Genomic DNA, 20,303 nt, shown 5'->3' on the forward strand with positions numbered 1-20,303 from the left:
TGTTTGGAGAACACATAGAGATCTAAAAATAGATCTGCCATTCAATCCTATAATTCCTCTACTAGGCATATACCAGAAGACCAAAAATCATATTACAACAAATATATTTGTACCAGAACGTTTATATCAGCCCAGTTCATAATTGCTAAGTCATGGAAAAAGCCCAAGTGCCCATCGATCCACGAATGGATTAATAAATTGAGGTATATGTACACCATGGAATATTATGCAGCCTTAAAGAAAGATAGAGACTTTACAACTCTTTCATGTTTACATGGATGGAGCTGAAACGTATTCTTCTTAGTAAATTATCTCAAGAATGGAAGGAAAAGTATCCAATGTACTCAGCCCTACTATGAAACTAATTTATGGCTTTCGCATGAAAGCTATAACCCAGTTATAACCCAAGAATAGGTGGAAGAGGGAAGGGAGGGAAGGGAGGGCAGAAGTGGGCTGAGGGAGGGTGATTGGTGGGATTACACCTGCGGTGCATCTTACAAGGGTATATGTGAAACTTAGTAAATGTAGAATGTAAATGTCTTAACACAATATCTAAGAAAATGCCAGGAAGGCTATGTTAACCAGTGTGATGAAAATGTATCAAACGGTCTATAAAACAAGTGTATGGTGTCTGATGATCGCATTAATGTACACAGCTACGATTTAATAAAAAAAAAAAAGATAAATATACACTTAGGGTGAAAGGATGGTCGTCCATATTTCAGGCAAATGGTAATCAGAAAAAAGCAGCTGCTGCAATTCTATTTGCAGACACAATAGGCTTTAAACCAACAAAAGTAAGAAAAGATAAGAATGGTCACTTCATATTTGTTAAGGGTAATACTCAATATGTTGAGATTTCAATTATTAATATTTATGCACCCAACCAGAATGCACCTCAATTTATAAGAGAAACTCTAACAGACATGAGCAACTTCATTTCCTCCAGCTCCATAATACTTGGGGGTTTCAACATTTCTTTGGCAGTGTTGGATAGATCCTCCAATAAGAAGCTGAACAAAGAAATTTTAGATTTAAACCTAAGCATCCAACATTTGGATGTAGCAGACATCTATAGAAAATTTCATCCCAACAAAACTGAATACACATACTTCTCATCAGCCCATGGAACATACTGCAAAATCGATCACATTTTAGGTCACAAGTCTAACCTCAGTAAATTTGAAGGAATAGAAATTATTCCTTGTATCTTCTCGGACCACCATGGAATAAAAGTTGAACTCAGTAACAACAGGAATCTGCATATGCATACAAAAACATGGAAGTTAAATGACCTTATGGTGAATGATAGGTGTGTCAGAGATGAGATTAAGAAGGAAATTGCCAAATTTTTGGAACAAAATTACAATGAAGACACAAATTATCAGAACCTCTGGGACACCGCAAAGGCAGTCCTAAAAGGGAAATTTATAGCACTGCAAGCCTTCCTTATGAGAACGGAAAGAGAGGAAGTTATGTCTCTGACAAATGTTTAATAACCAGAATCCACAATGAACTCAAAGGTATAAGCAAGAAAAGAACAAGTGATCCCATCACAGGCTGGGCAAGGGACTTGAAGAGAAACTTCTCTGAAGAAGACAGGTGCATGACCTACAGACATATGAAAAAATGCTCATCATCTTTAATCATCAGAGAAATGCAAATCAAAACTACTTTGAGATATTATCTAACTCCAGCAAGATTAGCCCATATCACAAAATCCCAAGACCAGAGATGTTGGCGTGGATGTGGAGAAAAGGGAACACTTCTACACTGCTGTTGGGAGTGCAAATTAATACATTCCTTTTGGAAAGATGTTTGGAGAACACTTAGTGATCTAAAAATATATCTGCCATTCAATCCTATAATTCCTCTACTAGGTATATACCCAGAAGACCAAAAATCGCATTATAACAAAGATATTTGTACCAGAATGTTTATTGAAGCCCAATTCATAATTGCTAAGTCATGGAAAAAGGCCAAATGCCCATTGATCCACGAATGGATTAATAAATTGTGGTATATGTACACCATGGAATATTATGCAGCCTTAAAGAAAGATGGAGACTTTACCCCTTTCATGTTTACATGGATACATGGATGGAGCTAGAACATATTCTTCTTAGTAAAGTATGTCAAGAATAGAAGAAAAAGTATCCAGTGTACTCAGCCCTACGATGAAACTACATGAAAGCTATAATCCAGTTATAACCTAACAATAGGGGGAAGGGAGAGAGGGAGGGGAGGGAGGGAGGAGGATGGGTGGAGAGAGGGTGATTGGTGGGATTACACCTGCAGTGCATCTTACAAGGGTACATGTGAAACTTAGTAAATGTAGAATATAAATGTCTTAACACAGTAACTGAGAAAATGCCAGGAAGGCTATGTTAACCAGTGTGATGAAAATATGTCAAACGGTCTGTAAAACCAGTGTATGGTGCCCCGTGATCACATTAATGCACACAGCTATTATTTAATAATAAAAAAAGAAAGAAAAATGCTCATCATCTTTAATTATCAGAGAAATTCAAATAAAAACCACTTTGAGATATCATCTAATTCCAATAAGATTAGCCCACATAACAAAATCCCAAAACTACAGCTGTTGGCATGGATGCAGAGAGAAGGGAATGCTTCTACACTGCTGGTGGGAATGCAAGCTAATATAAACCTTTTGGAAAGAAGTTTGGAGAATACTCAATAAACTAAAAGTAGACCTACCATTCTGTCCTGCAATTCCTCTGTTAGGTATATACCCAGATGATCAAAAATTATTTTACAACAAAGACATTTCCACTAGAATGTTTATTGCAGCCCAAGTCATAATTGCCAAGACATGGAAATTGTCCAATTGCCCATCGATCAATTAACAAATTGTGGTATATGTACACCATAAAATACTATGCAGCCATAAAAAAGATGGAGGGGACATCATCTAATGTGCATGATGTTAATGGTACATTTCAAAAATTATTATGAAAAGAGTATAATTAAAGAGTATAATTGTGATGGATGCATTAAATAAGTTCAATGTAAGCATTTCACACTGTAATATCAAATCAGTACACTGAACCTCATAAATGCACCAATGTACACAGTTATGATTTAATAAAAAAAATTAAAAATAAATAAAAAATAAAGGAAGTGTATCCAGAGTTTGAAAAACATCAGCAGTGCAGATAAGGGCCAAACTCTGTGATTCAGCCTGTGCGAAAAAAAAAAAAAAAAAAAAAAAAACTAGAAAAAGAACATATGACATTCAAAATTAGATCTACCCAAAATAATAGAAGTTATTATATCAAAAAGACACATGTGCCATATGTTTATCACAGTACAATTCCCAATTGCAGAGATAGAAAAATCAACCTAAGTGCCCATCAACTGGTGAGTGGACAAAAGTGTATATATACACACACATTTATGTACCATGACATACTATTCATGCTTTAAAAAGAAACAATGTGTTTTTCAACAACTTGAATGGAACTGGAAGCTATTATCCTAAGTGAAGTATCTCAGGAATGAAATACCAGTTACCCCATGCAATCATTTAAAAAGATGGGGATACATGGTCATATACAGTAATACAATGGCTTTGGAGACTCAGAAGAAGAGAAAGTGGGAGAGGGATCAAAAATTACCTACTGGGTACAGTGTACTCTATTCAGGTGATGGGTATGTAAGAACTCTGACTTCACCACTACAAAATTCATCCATGTAACCAAAAAAAAACACTTTTACCATGTACATCTCTTGAAATTTTAAAAGGAGGAGGAGGAGGATAGGAGAAAGAACTGAGCTATAAAGTCATGAAAACTTTAAATGCATATTATTAAGTGATAGATTCAAATCTCAAAAAATACTGTATGGTTACAACTGTATAACATTTAGGAAAAGAGAAAAATATGGAGAACGTAAAAAGATCAGTGGGATCTTTGGGGAGAGGGATGAATAGGTAAATCCCGGGAATTTTAGGGCAGTTTATCTATCCTATATGACACTTTGGTGATGGCTATCTGCCAACTATACATTTCTCAAAACCCATTGAGTGTACCACATGTTTCAATTTCATAATAGAGGAACCTGTGCAGAGAGGGAAGAACATGGGTTATAAGGAAACTCTCTGTAGGTTCCATTCAGTTTTTCCTTAAATATAACAATTCTCTAAAAATAAAATTTCTAAATTTAAAAATAAAGTGACTGATGCAAGATCACTCAGGTCATTTTTCCCCACATTTCTCCCTTCAAGGAACCAGGTCATTTTTTTAGTGAAAAAGTATAAATACTGCATATTTGCTCAGCCAGAAATTCACCAAGGATTTCTAAATATAGCACCAAACTGTTAGAATACTCTAAAAGCTTAAATAACAATAGACTCCTAAATTCGGACTGTGGGGTCCCCCAAGACCGTCTCTGATTTTTGTTATTCCCTAGGAAATATGTTATTCTGAAGGACACATGACTCAGCATAGTCACATTCACAGCTAAGATTTCTTTTAGAGAAAGAATACAAAGCAAAATGCAGAAAGGGAAATGGTACATGGGGTAAAGTCCACAACAAGCTAGGTAAAACCTTCCAACAGAGTTCCCATAGTAGTGTTACCCAGGACAAATTAATTCCTCCTTCACTGAGTTAAAATAACACAGTGAACACAGTGTTGTCTTCCAGGGACACCCATTAGAGACTATATACCCCAGATTTTCATTAAGGGCTGGTTATATAGGCACCTTCTGCCCAACATATACCAAAGTTCTAGACTCTTAGAAGAACAGGGATTTAGAATAAGACTCATTATATTCCTACAGGCAATTTAGGAACAGGGAGCTACTTCTTACCCCATAATGTAAACTTCCTTACCACTATAGAGAACTGTTTACCAGTCAAGTTCCCAGCTGCCTAGGGATAGCAGTCTCAGGTCTGTTATATCAACTCTTTTCTACACGGGAACCCTGACAAGAATAGATGTAAAAGTAATAAAATAAAAATGGTCAAAAGGGAAATACCAAAAACATCAGACTTAATTCCAGTTTGTGGAAGAAAAATAGCCCGTCTCCTTTTCGATATTAACTCCATCCACCACTGAGGCTCTTGACCCATGACATTCACACACCTCAGGCGATGTGATGGATACCATTTAACCAGGTATCAGGAGATGAGCTATACCTCTGTCACAGTCTATGTCAGCCTGGGAAACATGATTTCTAAAACCTTTTATAGCTCCTATCTAGGATCTTATTCCATCAGATATCTCCATTAATGCTTTACTCTTAAATTATTCCATCTTTTACATGATCTTCTACCTAACACATAGATCTTCTCTTCCATTAAAAAAATACTTAATCAATTAATTCTTACTTTCCCTTCCTCAGTGTCACTCTTGTGTATCAGGTCCTTTTCACTGCAACAGTTTCCTTAACTGTTTATCCTGAATCTAGTCTCTGCCTGATCTAATTCATTGTACAACCTCAGGTACTTTAAGATTCCTAAATGAGAATTCTACTCATGTTGTTTCCAAAACCAAAAGCCTTCAATGGCACCCAAGGGCCAATAGAATAAAATACAAACTTCTGTGCTTATTTGCTTATTAGCAAACCATAATATAGCCTCAGCTTGCATTATCCCAAGTAGTCTTTCACTACCCTCAGATTATAATGCAAATGCAAACTGGCCAAACCACTTCCCAATTGTCCTCCATCTTTTCCATCCTTGGAACCATTGGACTCCATTTCAAAGGTCTATTTCTCCTTGTCTATCTAACACTTTACCCATTTTTGAATAGCCATCTTGAACAGGAAGGGCAACATTCTTCCACAAAGAGAATTCCCCACAACCAGTAAGTCTTCTGTTCTCTACTTTCCCACCTCCTTAAGAGCACCAAATACACAAACACATTACAGTATGCAAAAGTTTCTACTGGCATAAGATTAGTTGAGCATTCTCATATAGTATGCTAACTGTAAGTTACAGAATAGCACAAAGCATGCCATGTTTTCTCGATAGTCCTGTTGTACCCAGAGTACTGCCTGGCATTGGGAAGGTAATCAAGGAATAGTAGCTTATTTGAACTGAAGTTACTACAACTCCCAGATAAGCAGCAGTCCCAGTATAGGACTAAAAAAAAAAAGTTGCCAGGCGTGGTGACTCCCACCTATAATCCCAGCACTGTGGGAGGCTGAGGCAGGAAGATTGCTTGAGCTCAGGAGTTCGACACTTGCCTGAGCAAGAGTGAGACCCCAACTCAATAAAAAAACAAACAAAAAAAAGATGAAAAACCTAGCCAGGTGCCACAGCAAGCACCTGTAATCCCAGCAACTTTGGGAGGTTGAGGCAGAAGGATAACCACAGCCCAAGTCTGAGGTTTCAATGAGCTATGATGCCACTGCACTCTGCTCATGGCATAGGGTGAGACTCTATCTCAAAAGAAAAAAAAGTTATCAAATATGTCACAGGAAAAGTACATGTTCTGCTCCTGCTCTTACTAAATACAACTTGAGTTTAACTCTGTCCTCATGAGGAAACTAGATTCAGCGAATTGGAACTGAAAGAGACTCTAGATCATCAACTATTGCCACTCTTCTTATAAATAGGGGGAGTTCATCCAAGAAAAAAAAGTAGCTCATCCAAGGTCACACCCTGAGTTAGTGGGGTACTTGAGTGGAGAAATCAGGGCTTCTAAGTCTTAGGCCAAGGTTTTAACTGCAAACTCTATCACCTGTGGTTCCCTATTAAAACAAGGTGCAGCCTGGTGCAGTGGCTCACGCCCATAATCCCGGCACTGTGGGAGGCTGAGGTGGGAAAATTGCTTGAGCTCAGGAGTTCCAGACTTGTCTAAGCACAGAGTGAGACCCCAACTCATTAAATAAATGAAAAACCCAGCAGGGCACTGCAGTGAGCGACTGTAATCCCAGTGGCTTCTGAAAGCTGAGACAGCAGGATACCCATAGCCTGAGTCTGAGGTTGTGGTGAGCTATGATGCCTGTTCAAGGCATAGGGTGGAACTCTGTCTCAACAACAACAAAAACCAATAAACAAACAAACGAATAAATAAAACAGGGTATGGGGAAAGTCTTCCATTAGATACATGTAACTGCCACTATTTCCAAGGCATAGAGTTAGTAATGGAATGCAAGGACAAGCTTTTTGAACATACCTCTTGTAACTGAGATTCTTTCTTTTTGGAAGACAGATGTAAGTGCCGATCCAGCAAAGAATAAAACCTCTCACCATCCTTTTCAAATTTCTTTTTCCGCTCCTAGATATGGAAGAAAAGGCACAGACTAAATGTTTGCTTAGAAATCATAATGAAGAAGACTGTCAAATTTCATGTGGTCAATCCCTGTAGATCCTGGGAAGGAAAAAATAACAGAAAATGAGCTCTTGAATTGGTTTCAGCAGTTTCTACTTCCTGAAAGTTGTGGAAGCTGTGGCTCAAAGAATTATGTTTTAAAGGGGGCTATAATTACCTTTTTATCCCTCGAATATTTTTCACATGCATTAACCACACATTCAAATTTTTTGAAAAAGGAAGACAAGAGTGAACTAAATGTATGTCATGAAAAGTTTATAGAATAAAAACCTAGCCCAGTCTATTTGAATGACTTGTTGGTATTATTCAAGTATGTCACTACCATGTATTAAAAGCTGCTATTAAAAAAAATGAATAAAAAAATCCTAGAAGACTTACCTGAAAAGAGTTGGAAAGTTAAAATTTAGGACACAGACTCTACTGTCCTTGATAATGAAACTTAATTAATTTTTCTACTACTCACCAAAACTAAAAGTTACACAGCATCCAAAGTAGCATTAAATGCTTGTTTGTCACATATGAACACTGACACTCTACAATTCTCATAACACCATGCTAGGAAATTCAGGCAAAAAGCTGATGTTGACTTATAGGAAATCCAAACTCAGGCTAGGCACCTGTAGCTCAGCAGCTAGGGTGCCAGCCAGATATACCAAAGTTGGCGGGTTCGAATCCAGCCCAGGCCTGCCAAATAACAGTGACAACTACAACAACAACGAAAAATAGCTGGGCATTGTGGCGGGCACCTGTAGTCCCAGCTACTTGGGAGGCTGAGGCAAGAGAATCACTTAAGCCCTAGAGTTTGAGGTTGCTGTGAGCTGTGACACCACAGTACTCTACCAAGGGCAACATAATGAGACTCTGTCTCAAAAAAAAGGAAGAAAATCCAAACTCACTGAACACCTATAATGAGCAAGGTACTAGAAGAGGCACAGCACAGGACACACAGATAATAATAAGAAAAAAAACCTCACAAAAGGTTTATTGGTACAGGAAATGTGTTTCAGGCAGGAAGCTACAACAGAGCTGAGTGATTTGTGATCTATAAGGAATGTGGTTTTTATCACACTATTCTTTTATAATGGAGGGAAAGAAGTAGGTAAAAAGCTAATTCATTAACTGAGGCCTACATCAGGCCAGGCATTGCAATAAATACTTAAAAAGACATAATCTCAATTAGTCTTGATAATCCTGAGCAGATACTATAAAGGAAATAAAGGTTCAAATAAGGTGAACTAACTATTCCAAGGTCACAGATTAAACATATCTATCTGACCCTTTCCTTTCCATGATCAGATGATCATGTGTGAAATAACACACAAGGGGCTTATATTATAAATAATTGGAGAACCTTGTGGATAAAGCTCAAACAGAACAACATCCCTAAGCAAACTCAGGACAGAAATTATGACAGAAAACATAGTTAGGGAAAACTGTTCTTCCAGCTGCTCGATCTATTTAAAGTGGCAATTTGGAAGGAGCAAGGTGGCTCAGGCCTGTGGTGATACAGTGGGACTCAAGAAAAAGCATGGGAGCCAGAAAACTATAGTGCCTTCACTAGGACACATAAAGTTCTGTGGGCCACATTCTCTCTTGCTTCCTTTAAAAAAAAAATTATTTGCAAAGTGATTTTTGGTCTTTTGGATATAGTCCTAGTAGAGGAATTGCAGGCTCAACTTTTAGATCTCTGAGTGTTCTCCAAACTTCCTTCCAAAAGGAACCTATTAGCTTGCATTCCCACCAGCAGTGCAGAAGTGTTCCCTTTTCTCTACATCGCGCCAACATCTGTAGTTTTGGGATTTCATTATGTGGGCTACTCTTACTGGAGTTAGATGATGTGTATTTGATTTAGTTAAAAAAATAAAATAAAAAGTAAAAAAAAAAAATTAATTGATTGATTGATTGAGATAGGTTCTCAATATGTCCGCTGGGCTAGAGTGCAATGGCATCATCACAGCTCACTGCAATATCATACCCCTGAGTTCAAGGGATGCTCCTGCCTCAACATCTCTAGTGGCTAGAACTACAGTGAAGGCATAAATATTCAAGAAAAATAGACTTACAACATATAATGCAGCACTCTTCCTGCCAAACCAAGAAGAATTTTCACCCTAGCTTAAGAATGAAAAAGGGGACATTTCCATTTAGGGAAGTATGGTTGATAAGATGCACAGACTCTGACCTAAAAAACTTATGAACCTGGCACAGTGGCTCACACCTGTAATCCTAGCACTCTGGGAGGAGCTCAAGACTGTCTGAGCAAGAGCAAGAGCAAGACCCTGTCTCTACTAAAAATAGAAAATCTAGCCAGATATAGCGGCAGGTGCTTATACTCCTAGCTACCCAGGAGGCAAGGGGATGGCCTGAGCCCAAGAGTTTGAGGTTGCTGTGAGCTTGGACCCCAGGACACAGAGTGAGACTCTGTCTCAAAAAAAAATAAAAAAATAATTTAAATAAAAAATTTTTCTTTTAAAACTCATTGTGAAGTGACATGGAAGCAAGTCCGGTATGTACAAAGACCAAATAACAAATGGAAACCAGAAAAACTGAGAAGACATTATTCCTAAAAGATTTCTTCAGAACCCTAGAAATTTCAAACTTCCATTTTATGATAAAGTAAGTGGGAAGTGGGAAGGAGCTTCCAAGACATAAAAATCCTTTGAATTTTATCTTTAACTCCTAAGGGTTTGATCCATCTGAAGTCCACCATTCATTGTTTGTAGTATTACGTAGGAATCCAGTTTTATATTTGCATATATAGTGATTCCATTTTCTTACAACTACGTACCACCTTTTCTAAACTCTGGTCATTTGTAGTACTATTTTTCTTTTACTCTAAAATTTTGTATGGGTTTCTCTAGGAGCTCTTTATTCTGTTCTACTAGTCTTCTGTTTGGGCACCAATATGAGATTGTTTTTACTCCATACTTTGTAGTATATGCTGGTAACTAGTTGGGAAAGTCTCTCTTCTATAGGCTTCTATTTTATGATTGACTTGGCTATTTGTGAACTTCTAGACTTCCAATTAAATGTTAAGATGTATACCTAAATAAATTTTAATTTTATAGATCTTAACTTATTTTAACAATTTGAGTGAATATTAATAAATTTTCATTTATAGAATAACTAAGAGGAATTAAGTTTCTTCATTAGGTATGACACTTCCTACAGTTGTTTTTTTTTTTTTTTTTTTTTTTTTTTTTTTTTTGTGAGAGAGAGAATGTCTAACCCTCTTGCCCTGGGCAGAGTGCCCTGGCATTATAGCTCACAGCAACCTCAAACAAATTACTGGATTCAAGTGATCCTCTTGCCTCAGCCTCCCAAATAGCTGGAACTACAGGTGCCCACCACCATGCCCAGTTAGTTTTTCTATTTTTAATAGAGACCAGGTCTCACTTTTGCTCAGGCTGTTCTTAAACTCCTGAGTTCCTGAGATCCACCTGCCTTGGCCTCCCAGCGTTCTAGGATTACAGACATTAGTCACTGCACTTGGCCCCTACAGGTTATTTGTCATAAGAATATTATCAAGAAATTTCCCTTCAATCCTAGATTTACTAAGTTAAGTACATGATATTTTATCCTTTACAATAATGAAATGAAACAAACTAATTTCCATGGCTACATTTTTTTATGGATTCCTGGAATAAACTCTAATTGATCATGATATATTTAGTATGATATATATTTTTATTTTTATTGGACTAAATGAACTAATAGTTAAGATTTCTACATGTATGTTCCTAAGTAAAATGGACCTTTATCTGCTGTTCTTATATTTTGCTTATTTCATTTTATGATCAATATTGCAATAGCACTATTAAATATCTGGGATAGATATTTCCTGGAAAAAAATTTATATCAGTAAAATAATATGCTCCCATAAATATTTTGTAAAACTCACTAACACCGGCTCAGTGCTCGTAGCACAGTAGTTATGGCGCCAGCCACATACACCGAAGTTGGCAGGTTTGAACCTGGCCCAGGCCAGCTAACCAACAATGACAACTGCAACAAAAAATAGCCAGGAGTTGTGGCGGGTGCCTGTAGTCCCAGCTACTTGAGAGGCTGAGGCAAGAGAATCGCTTGAGCCCAAGAGTTTGAGGTTGTGGTGAGCTGTGACACCACAGCACCCTACCAAGGGCGACATAGTAAGACTCTGTCTCAAAAAAAAAAAAAAAAAAGAAAAAGAAAAAAAAAAACTTCACTAATACCATAGGCATTAAGGTAATAGAAGAATAACAATTTTCATTTTGCTTTGTAAGCCTACATTCAGTCCTCCAATCATACTGATTCTTTTATCTGATCTAGCTATAAATATGATCAAGGAAAACTATGAAGTCACAGGGATAGCTGAGGAGAATACAGCAAAAAAAAAAAAAAAAGAAAGCTATTGCTGATTAAAAAAAAAGTACAAAATTTTTTAAAAGGCTATTGGAACTAGGCTTTAAGATTCTTAAAATAACCCAGCAAGGGCAAGAAATGGACCCAGAAGTCTAATATTTCTTTCAGTTGTAAAAATAAATTTTCAGGGTTTTATAATGTGGTAGCAACATTTTTCCCAAACAGACGTGAGTTAAATCAAGAACAAACTATCTATGGATACTATTGTACCTTATATCTGACTTTTGAGGATTTTATTTTTTTAATTTTTAGTCTAATGTAATCGAGTGAATATTGTGGCCACAGCAACTGTGTGTCCCACAGTCTGAATGTAACAGACATTGCACAATTCCATAAGAACCTCCTACAGATGAACAGCTGGCTAGGGACCAATTGAGGACCACACAAAATGCCAAGGGAACAACATGTCCAGACATCCAGAGCCAATGAACGTCTGTCCTAGCTAGAGGAAGTTAGCATAAACTGCCAAAGGTTTAAAACACTGGCTCTGGTTCAGCAAATCTTCCCTCTCTGCACTGAGCAGGCTCCTTCTCAGGCCAAATGAAGCTGGGATCACATTTGGGCTGTCAAGACCAGCTGTGGAGCTGACAGCTGTTGTCCTTCCTCCTCCCACTTGGAAGGGGATGTGAGCTTATATAATACCTTCCACCCACATGCACAGTCCCTGGCGATTCCAGCATACAGCATAGGCAGGGCTGTGAGCTTGGAGTGGAGAGTGTATGACTCTTTGAATGGGAGGATGATGCTTCTGGGGGAAGGACATTGCCATATATAACAATATAGTAAGGACTTCATTTACAAAGACACTCCAGCAAATATTTACTTAATTCTTGCTGGAGGGACCATGAGAAGAAATAGCAAACATAAGAGAAAAACTTAAAACTACAATGTAAAATTCACCTTCAACAATATACAAAATTCACATTTAGAACTTTTTAAACATAAGTTTGTGTGTAGGAAAAAGTAGATGACACATTCAGCAGCTTCCCAGAAAGCCAAGACACAAGAATTCATTGGCTCTCAATCTCTGCCCCAAGGGAAATCGCCTCATTGCTCTAATCCTGTGTTACAGAAAAGGCAATGCCAAATAGTATTAAAGACTCAAGAAAAAAAAATCACATAGACAAATCAATCAAGCTGAGGTTTATAATCCTCATAACACTTAAATATATATATATATATGTATATATACACAAGTAGTTCACAGAAACAGAACTAATGTTTCAGTACCAAGCATGTTGTTTTTATGAACTATCTCATTTAATCCTCATGACAACCTGTGACATAGACATAATTATTATCCACATTTTAAAATTGAAAATGAGACTCAAGGATATGGAAGGCAGGTATGCTTGCCATTATATCACCAATGCCTTCAAGGCTTAAGGACATGAAGTACTTGACTCCATGTCACAAAACTAATAAGGAGCTGCTGGGCTGGTCACTATTGATCCTGTGGATGGTGTTACTGCCTGCATGACTACATGGTACAATGGTTAAGGGCATGGAATCTAGAATCAGACTACCTGGGTTCAAGCACCAATTGCACTCCTTCCAGTGTAGGGTTAACTACTCTCCTTAAGCCTTAGGTTTTTATTGTTATTATTCTTTGTCCATGTTTGGCTTTTTAATTTGTTTATTATTATGTGTTAAAGATGAATACATAAAGAGTCTTCACCTCATGGATATTTGAAGATTGCATGAATTACATCTGTAGTATACTTTAAAGAATTCTTGGCACTATATCAACACAATATGAATATTTGAAAAATAAACAAATGTACATATAAGTTTATAATGCCCTAAAGTTAGAAGAGATCATGAGTCATATCTAGCCCACTGTGCAGCTGTCAAGAAGAACTCCACTTAACATACCACACAGCAACAGATGGCACTATGAAAGATCTTTGGGAGTAGCAGTGCTACCATTTTCCTTAGCAAAATAAAATATTTAAATACTATTACATGGCTGGGCGAGGTGGCTCATGTCTGAAAATCCTAGCACTCTGAGAAGCTGAAGTAAGAGAATTTCTTGAGCTCAAAAGTTTGAGCCTAGCCTGAACAAGTGTGAAACCCCCATCTCCACTAAAAAATATGAAGATTGGCCAGGCATGGTGGTGGGCAACTGTAGTCCACACTACTCAGGAGGCTGATACAGGAGGAATGCTTTAGATGAGGAGTTTGAGGTTGCAGTGAGCTAAGCTGAGGCTATGGTACTCCGGCCAGGGCAACACAGTAAGACTCTGCCTCAAAATAAATACATAAAATAAAAATAAATACTGTGACATACAGAAAGTACTTCCTCAGCTTGAACATGAACCCTTCACAGTATAATTTTAGCCTACTTCCCACTGTGTAGTCCTTGGAAGAAATGGAAAAGGGATAAACATGACAATGTAGAAAATGGAATCGAACTAAAATAGAGGAAAGGAACTCGGATAAAATCTCTACCAATACCACCCAATAATTTGCTCTACTTCTGTAGTGATCAAGACAGGAATAGAAATAGAATGATAGGTTCTAGTCTTAATTCTTATTCCACCTACCTATTTGAACATAAGCTAATCACTATATCCATTTTTCTCTAGCATCCTTATGTAGGTAATAAAAATATCAAATGGAGCACTCTCAAAGACCCAAAATGTTAAGATACAGTGAGGGAAAATGATTTGCTCAAGGCAAAATCAGATAGCACAACACTCTCCTCACTACACATCTAGAAAATGTATTTTGATAAAGATAAAGCTTTTGCCTCCTGCTTCCTTATCACCAGAAATTTTCAAGCCAGGACACAGTAAACTGAATTATTTTCAAATATCTTCAATTCCCTATGTCAAAGTTTTCTGCTAGGTGACATCACAGTTCTTCCCCATAGAGGTAGAATTTATTTCATTTTCTTACTAAGGTCAGGCTTGGCCATACGACTCTATTTTGGCCAATTTTTAAAGAAGTGATGGTTGGTAAACTTTGAGCCTCGTTTTTATTTATTTATTTATTTATTTAGACAGAGCCTCAAGCTGTCGCCCTGGGTAGAGCTGTGAAATCACAGCTCACAACAACCTCCAACTCCTGGGCTCAAGCAATTCTCCTGCCTCCGCCTCTCAAGTAGCTGGGACTACAGGTGCCACCACAACGCTCGGCTATTTTTTGGTTGCAGCTGTCATTGTTGTTTGATGGGCATGGGCTGGATTCGAACCCACCAGCTCAGGTGTATGTGGCTGGCACCTTAGCCACTTGAGCCACAGGTGCTGAGCCTGAGCCTCACTTTTAAAATCTCACATGTTCTCTGTTTACCCACCATAAATTTTGTCATTGTGGTAAGAAGGATTTGCTTCAGGAAGACCACTGATCCATGAAAAGTAGAGACAGAAGGAACAGCCCTTAAGAGAGCTACAAACTGAGCAAAGCTCCAACAAATATTGAGTTCAACGAAGCTACCCCAGACCAAGATATATGAGCTAGAAATAAATGCTTATTGCTCTATGCCACTGCTTTAGGGAATGCTTTCCTGTGTTTTACTTGTGGTAGCAAACCAATATACAAAGTTTGTCAGAGCTCTCAAGAAAACATCTATTGGCTATGATAAATTTCTCAAAGGACTAAACATTAGAGACCAAATCAAATTGTCATACATATTAGCAAACAACCTCATCTACCAAACATTACACATTATCTCCCAATGTGAGATTTTCCTTTGAACTCAAACACCAGCTTACTTAAAGTACTTATTTCCCTATTTCCTCCTTTGCAAATGAAGATAACGATGTAACAAGATAATAATATGACTCAAAAGAGATGATGCATAGAAAATACATTACTGGCCAGGCATAGTGGCTCATGCCTATAATCCTAGCACACTGGGAAACCAAGCGGGAAGGATCCCTTGAGTGCAGGAATTCAGAGACCAGCCTGAGCAAGAGTAACAAGCTGTATATACTAAAAGAGAAAAACTAGCCAGGCGTTGTGGTGAGTGCCTGTAATCCCAGCTACTTGGGAGGCTGAAGCAAGAGGATCACTTGAGCCCAGGAGTTTGAGGTTGCTGTGAGCAATGATGCCCCGGGACTCAAGCATGGGGCAACAGAGTAAGACTCTGTCTCAAAAAAATACATAACACATATTGAGTATTTGATAAGTATAGCAAATGATGATGATTCAATCTATACCTTTCTTGACACAATCGTGGAGAGAAAAGCACATGCTTTGGAAAACAAGATACAAAAAGTTTCCTTTGGCTATAAAATTCATCTGTGGGTTAAACATAATAATGCTAACTGCTTCCTGATTTTCAAACAATGTAAGAAGCAGCTAAGTGCATTTTATCTTACACACAGATGCTACACAAATAAATAAGCAAAAAAGAAAAACAAACCTCTCAATGTGCTGTTGGGCAGCATGTATCCTCCTGTGAGCAGAATCCAGTTTCCTAGGGAGATTTTTCAGACAATGTCTAGATTTTAAAGATTGACCTCTCCAAGGACTGCTGTTTCTGGTATGACTGACAACATAGTTATAAAACTGAATTTTTTTAAATTTCAGTTTAATATAAGGGTATAAACAATCAGGTTACATTTTTCACATTTGTTAGGTAAAATCAGTCAAGAGATGTGCCAAATACCCCTATTTTGTGTCTGTTAGGTGAGAGCTTACCAAATGGCCTCCCTCCTCAACTCTCCTTCTCCTTCCTCAACTCTCCCTTCTCCCCCCTGACCCCACTTGAATTTAATTGTATTTTTCTCTCATGTTGGCATGTAATTGTCAATCTACTGGTTTCATGTTAGTAGTGCATTGGATGCTTGCTTCTCCCTTCTTGTACTACTTTACATAGAAGGATGTTCTGCAAATTGTTCTAGGTAAGTGCACATCAACTCACAAATGGATAAATAAACTATAGTATATGTATACCATGGAATAATATTCAGCCATGAAGAACGATGTAGACTTTACATCTTTTGTAAAAAACAGAATTTTTAAATATATGCTTTGGTTAAAACAAAGGCAAGTATAAAAAACGTTCTATTAATAAAGTCGTCTGGATAGATATTAGCTTAGAAATACATAAAATTAGAAATATATCCCTTTAGGCTGTGTTCAGTGGCTCAGACCTGTAATCCTAGCACTCTGGGAGGCAGAGGCAGGTGGACTGCTTCAGCTAAGGTGTTTGAGACCATACTGAGCAACAGCACGACCCAGTCTCTACTAAAAATAGAAAAACTACCCATACACTGTGGCAGGTGCCTATAGTCCCAGCTACTCAGGATGCTGAGCCAAGAGGATTGCTCAAGGAGTTTCAGGTCATCATGAGCTATGATGCCATTGCACTACCGAGGGAGACAAAGTGAGACTCTCTCAAAAAAACAGAAAAAGGAAAAAGAAAAGAAATAGATACTTTTACTTCCAGAATTGCAATCTAGGGGCCTATCTACATTCCACTCTTTCTTTATCTTATTCATACAACTTTAGAAGTACTCGTAAAATAAAGTATGTACCAGATTCCCCTCATTTTTTTTTTATTGTTGAGGATTCATTGAGGGTACAAGAAACCAGGTTACACTGATTGCATTTGTTAGGTAAAGTCCCTCTTACAATCGTGTCTTACCCACAAAAGCTGTGGCACACACCAAGACCCCACACCTCCTCCTTTCAACTCTCCGCTATTTCTTTTACCCACACCTCCCTCCTTCTTTCTCTCTCTGCTCTCCACTTCCCCCACCCCCACCATAACATTAATTGACATTAATTGTCCTTACATCCAAATTGAGTACATAGGATTCATGCTTCTTGATTCTTGTGATGATTTACTAAGAATAATGTGTTCCACTTCCATCCAGGTTAATACAAAGTCTCCATCTCTTTTAAAGGCTGAATAGTATTCCATGGTGTACATATACCACAGCTTGTTAATCCATTCCTGGGTTGGTGGGCATTAAGCTGTTTCCATATTTTGGCGATTGTAAATTGAGCTGCAATAAACACTTTAGAGAAAGTGTCCTTATGTTAAAGGATTTTTTTCCTTTTGAGTAGATGCCTAGTACTGGGATTGCAGGATGAAATGGGAGATCTAGCTTGAGTTCTTTGAGGGTTCTCCATACTTCCTTCCAAAAAGGTTGTATTAGTTTGAAGTCCCACCAGCAGTGTAAAAGTGTTACCTTCTCTCCACATCCGCGCCACCATGTTTGGATTTGAGATTTTTGTGATGTGGGCCATTCTCGCTGGGGTTAGATGGTATCTCAGGGTGGTTTTGAGTTGCATTTCTCTAATAATTAGGGATGATGAGGATTTTTTCATGTTTGTTAGCCATTCTTCTGTCTTCTTTAGAGAGAATCTATTCATGCCTCTTGCCCATTGATATGTGTGATTGTTCGTTTTTTTCACGTGGATTAATTTCAGTTCTCTATAGATCTTAAATATGCAAATACACTTTCCCATTGTGTAGATTATCTATTTGCTTTTGTTGTTGTCTCCTTAACTGTACAGAAGCTTTTCAGTTTAATTAATATTATTTGTTTATTTTTGTTGTTGTTGCAATTGCCACAGCAGTCTTCTTCATGAAGTCTTTCCCCAGGCCGATATTTTCCACTGTTTTTCCTATGCAGTCTTTGAGGATTTTTATTGTTACATGCCTTAAATTTATGTCCTTTATCCATCTTGAATCAATTTTTGTGAGTGGAGAAAGGTGTGGGTCCAGCTTCAGTCTTTTACATGTGGATATCCAGATTTCCAAGCACCATTTATTGAATAGGGAGTCTTTCCCCCAAGGTATGATCTTGTCTGTTTTATTGAAGATTAGGTGGTTGTAAGATATTAGTTTCATTTCCTGGTTTTCTATTCGATTCCAAATGTCTATGTCTCTATTTTTGCGCCACTACCATGCTGTCCTGACCACTATGCCTTTGTAGTACAGCCTAAAATTTGGTATGCTAATGCCTCTGGCTTTGGTTTTATTACAAAGAAATGCTGTAGCTATACAGGGTATTTTCTGGTTCCATACAAAACGCAGAATCATTTGTTCCAAGTCTTAAAAGTATGATGTTGGTATTTTAATAGGGATGGTGTTGAATTGGTAGATCACTTTGTGAAGTATAGACATTTTAACAATGTTGATTCTTCCCAGCCATGAGCATGGTATGTTCTTCCGTTTGTTAATATCCTTTGCTATTGCACTGGGAGACAAGATGGCTGACTGAAGCCAGCTTTCCACAGTGGCTCAGGTCCAGAAGGAGAGTTAAAAGACAGAAATTTAGCAAGTAACCTGGTGGATTAGAGATGCACGAAGAGAGAAGGTTGAAGAATGCACATAAACCCTGCTGAGGTGAGCTGCAACCCCAAGGATACAAACAAAAGGTACAGAATCCATCACCAAGTGGATGTCCCCCATAAGAATGGCTTGGAGTACCCAAAAAACAAACGAGCAGAGTTCAAAGTCCTCCCAATATACTCCATGGGAGAGACCCTCTAAAAACTGGACCTACCTCCCATACTAGGGTGCCATGGCACTCTCCTGCCAGGCATAAAACTGTGTAAAACTGTATATATTCTCTACCTGCAATTCTGAGCTCCTAGCACTCCCCTACACTCTTATTCTGAAGTCTGGAGGCCTGTCCCCCAGGAGTCCAGACTCTTGGGTGATTTCTCGAGGGGTGTGGACAGGGCCCGGACTGCAGCTGGTCAGGGCTGATTCTGCAGCACAGGACTGAGGAGAGGACAGTCGGCTGAGAGGGAACCATGACAGAGTGGCGGTGCCCCGAGGTGCAGAGTAGCAGCCGTTTTTGGCAACAATAGGGGTCACCCCCGGATAATCCAAAGTCACAGCCCCGTCTCTCTGGGCAACTTGAGGAGGCCGGGCATCTTCTCAGGTGGCAACAACTGCAGAACATATCTGGGACAAAAACACAGACCCTGAGAGTAAAGGATTTTCCTGAGGCAGTACTGACCTGGGTGGAGCACAGGGATAAGGAAACACACATGAAGAGATGGGAGATTCCCAGGGCTGGGCTGACCCAGAGGACAGCTTTACTGAGCCTAAGACACAACCAGCCCCCACGGGACAATCAGCTTAAACAAAGGACGGCAGGCAGAGGCTGGAACTGACAGGTAACCGTGCTGCAAATACAAACTACAACTGAGACCATACAGCACCACAGACAGAGCCTGAGGCACAGGTTCTGGGAACTAAAACAGCTTCTCTTCTGCAGGGGAATTTAACAGGGACAGAAACAAATTCCTGCAAAGTTATTCTGTTCTGTCAGTAACATCAATCAAGGGCGGGGCAGGAAGTGAGTGAATAGCCCCAGCCTCCCAAGGTTGTCAGGCCTCACCTACCGCTGCTGGATAGAGGCAGAGAACAGCAGACGGGCTGAGCAAAAATAGATCACCTTGTGATTCAGGCAGGTACAAACCCCTGGCGTATCTGCTCATTGGAGGAAACTGGGTCACAGCCCTGCAGGATTATCAGTGACTGGGTGTGACAGAGGTACAAGGTGGGGAAGGAGGCATCAAACATCCTAGACTAATCTATTTCCTTGGTGGGTCCACCTGACTTCACAAAGCACTGGAGCAAGTCATATTTGAGTTGTCAGCAGACCCCTCTGATGTAGT

General features: G+C 38.6%; 1 protein-coding gene across 2 annotated transcripts in view; it reads right to left on the minus strand.

The window, feature by feature from the left end:
* Positions 1-20,303, minus strand: part of OPHN1 (oligophrenin 1) — a 721,258-nt gene that overhangs the window by 297,826 nt on the left and 403,129 nt on the right. For both annotated transcript variants that reach the window (XM_053579945.1, XM_053579942.1), the window contains exon 6: positions 7,152-7,253. In XM_053579945.1, the coding sequence (XP_053435920.1) occupies positions 7,152-7,253 (102 nt within the window). The remainder of the gene's footprint in view (positions 1-7,151; positions 7,254-20,303) is intronic.

The sequence above is a fragment of the Nycticebus coucang genome, chromosome X (genome assembly GCF_027406575.1).
Source record: "Nycticebus coucang isolate mNycCou1 chromosome X, mNycCou1.pri, whole genome shotgun sequence".
NCBI lineage: Eukaryota > Metazoa > Chordata > Mammalia > Primates > Lorisidae > Nycticebus > Nycticebus coucang.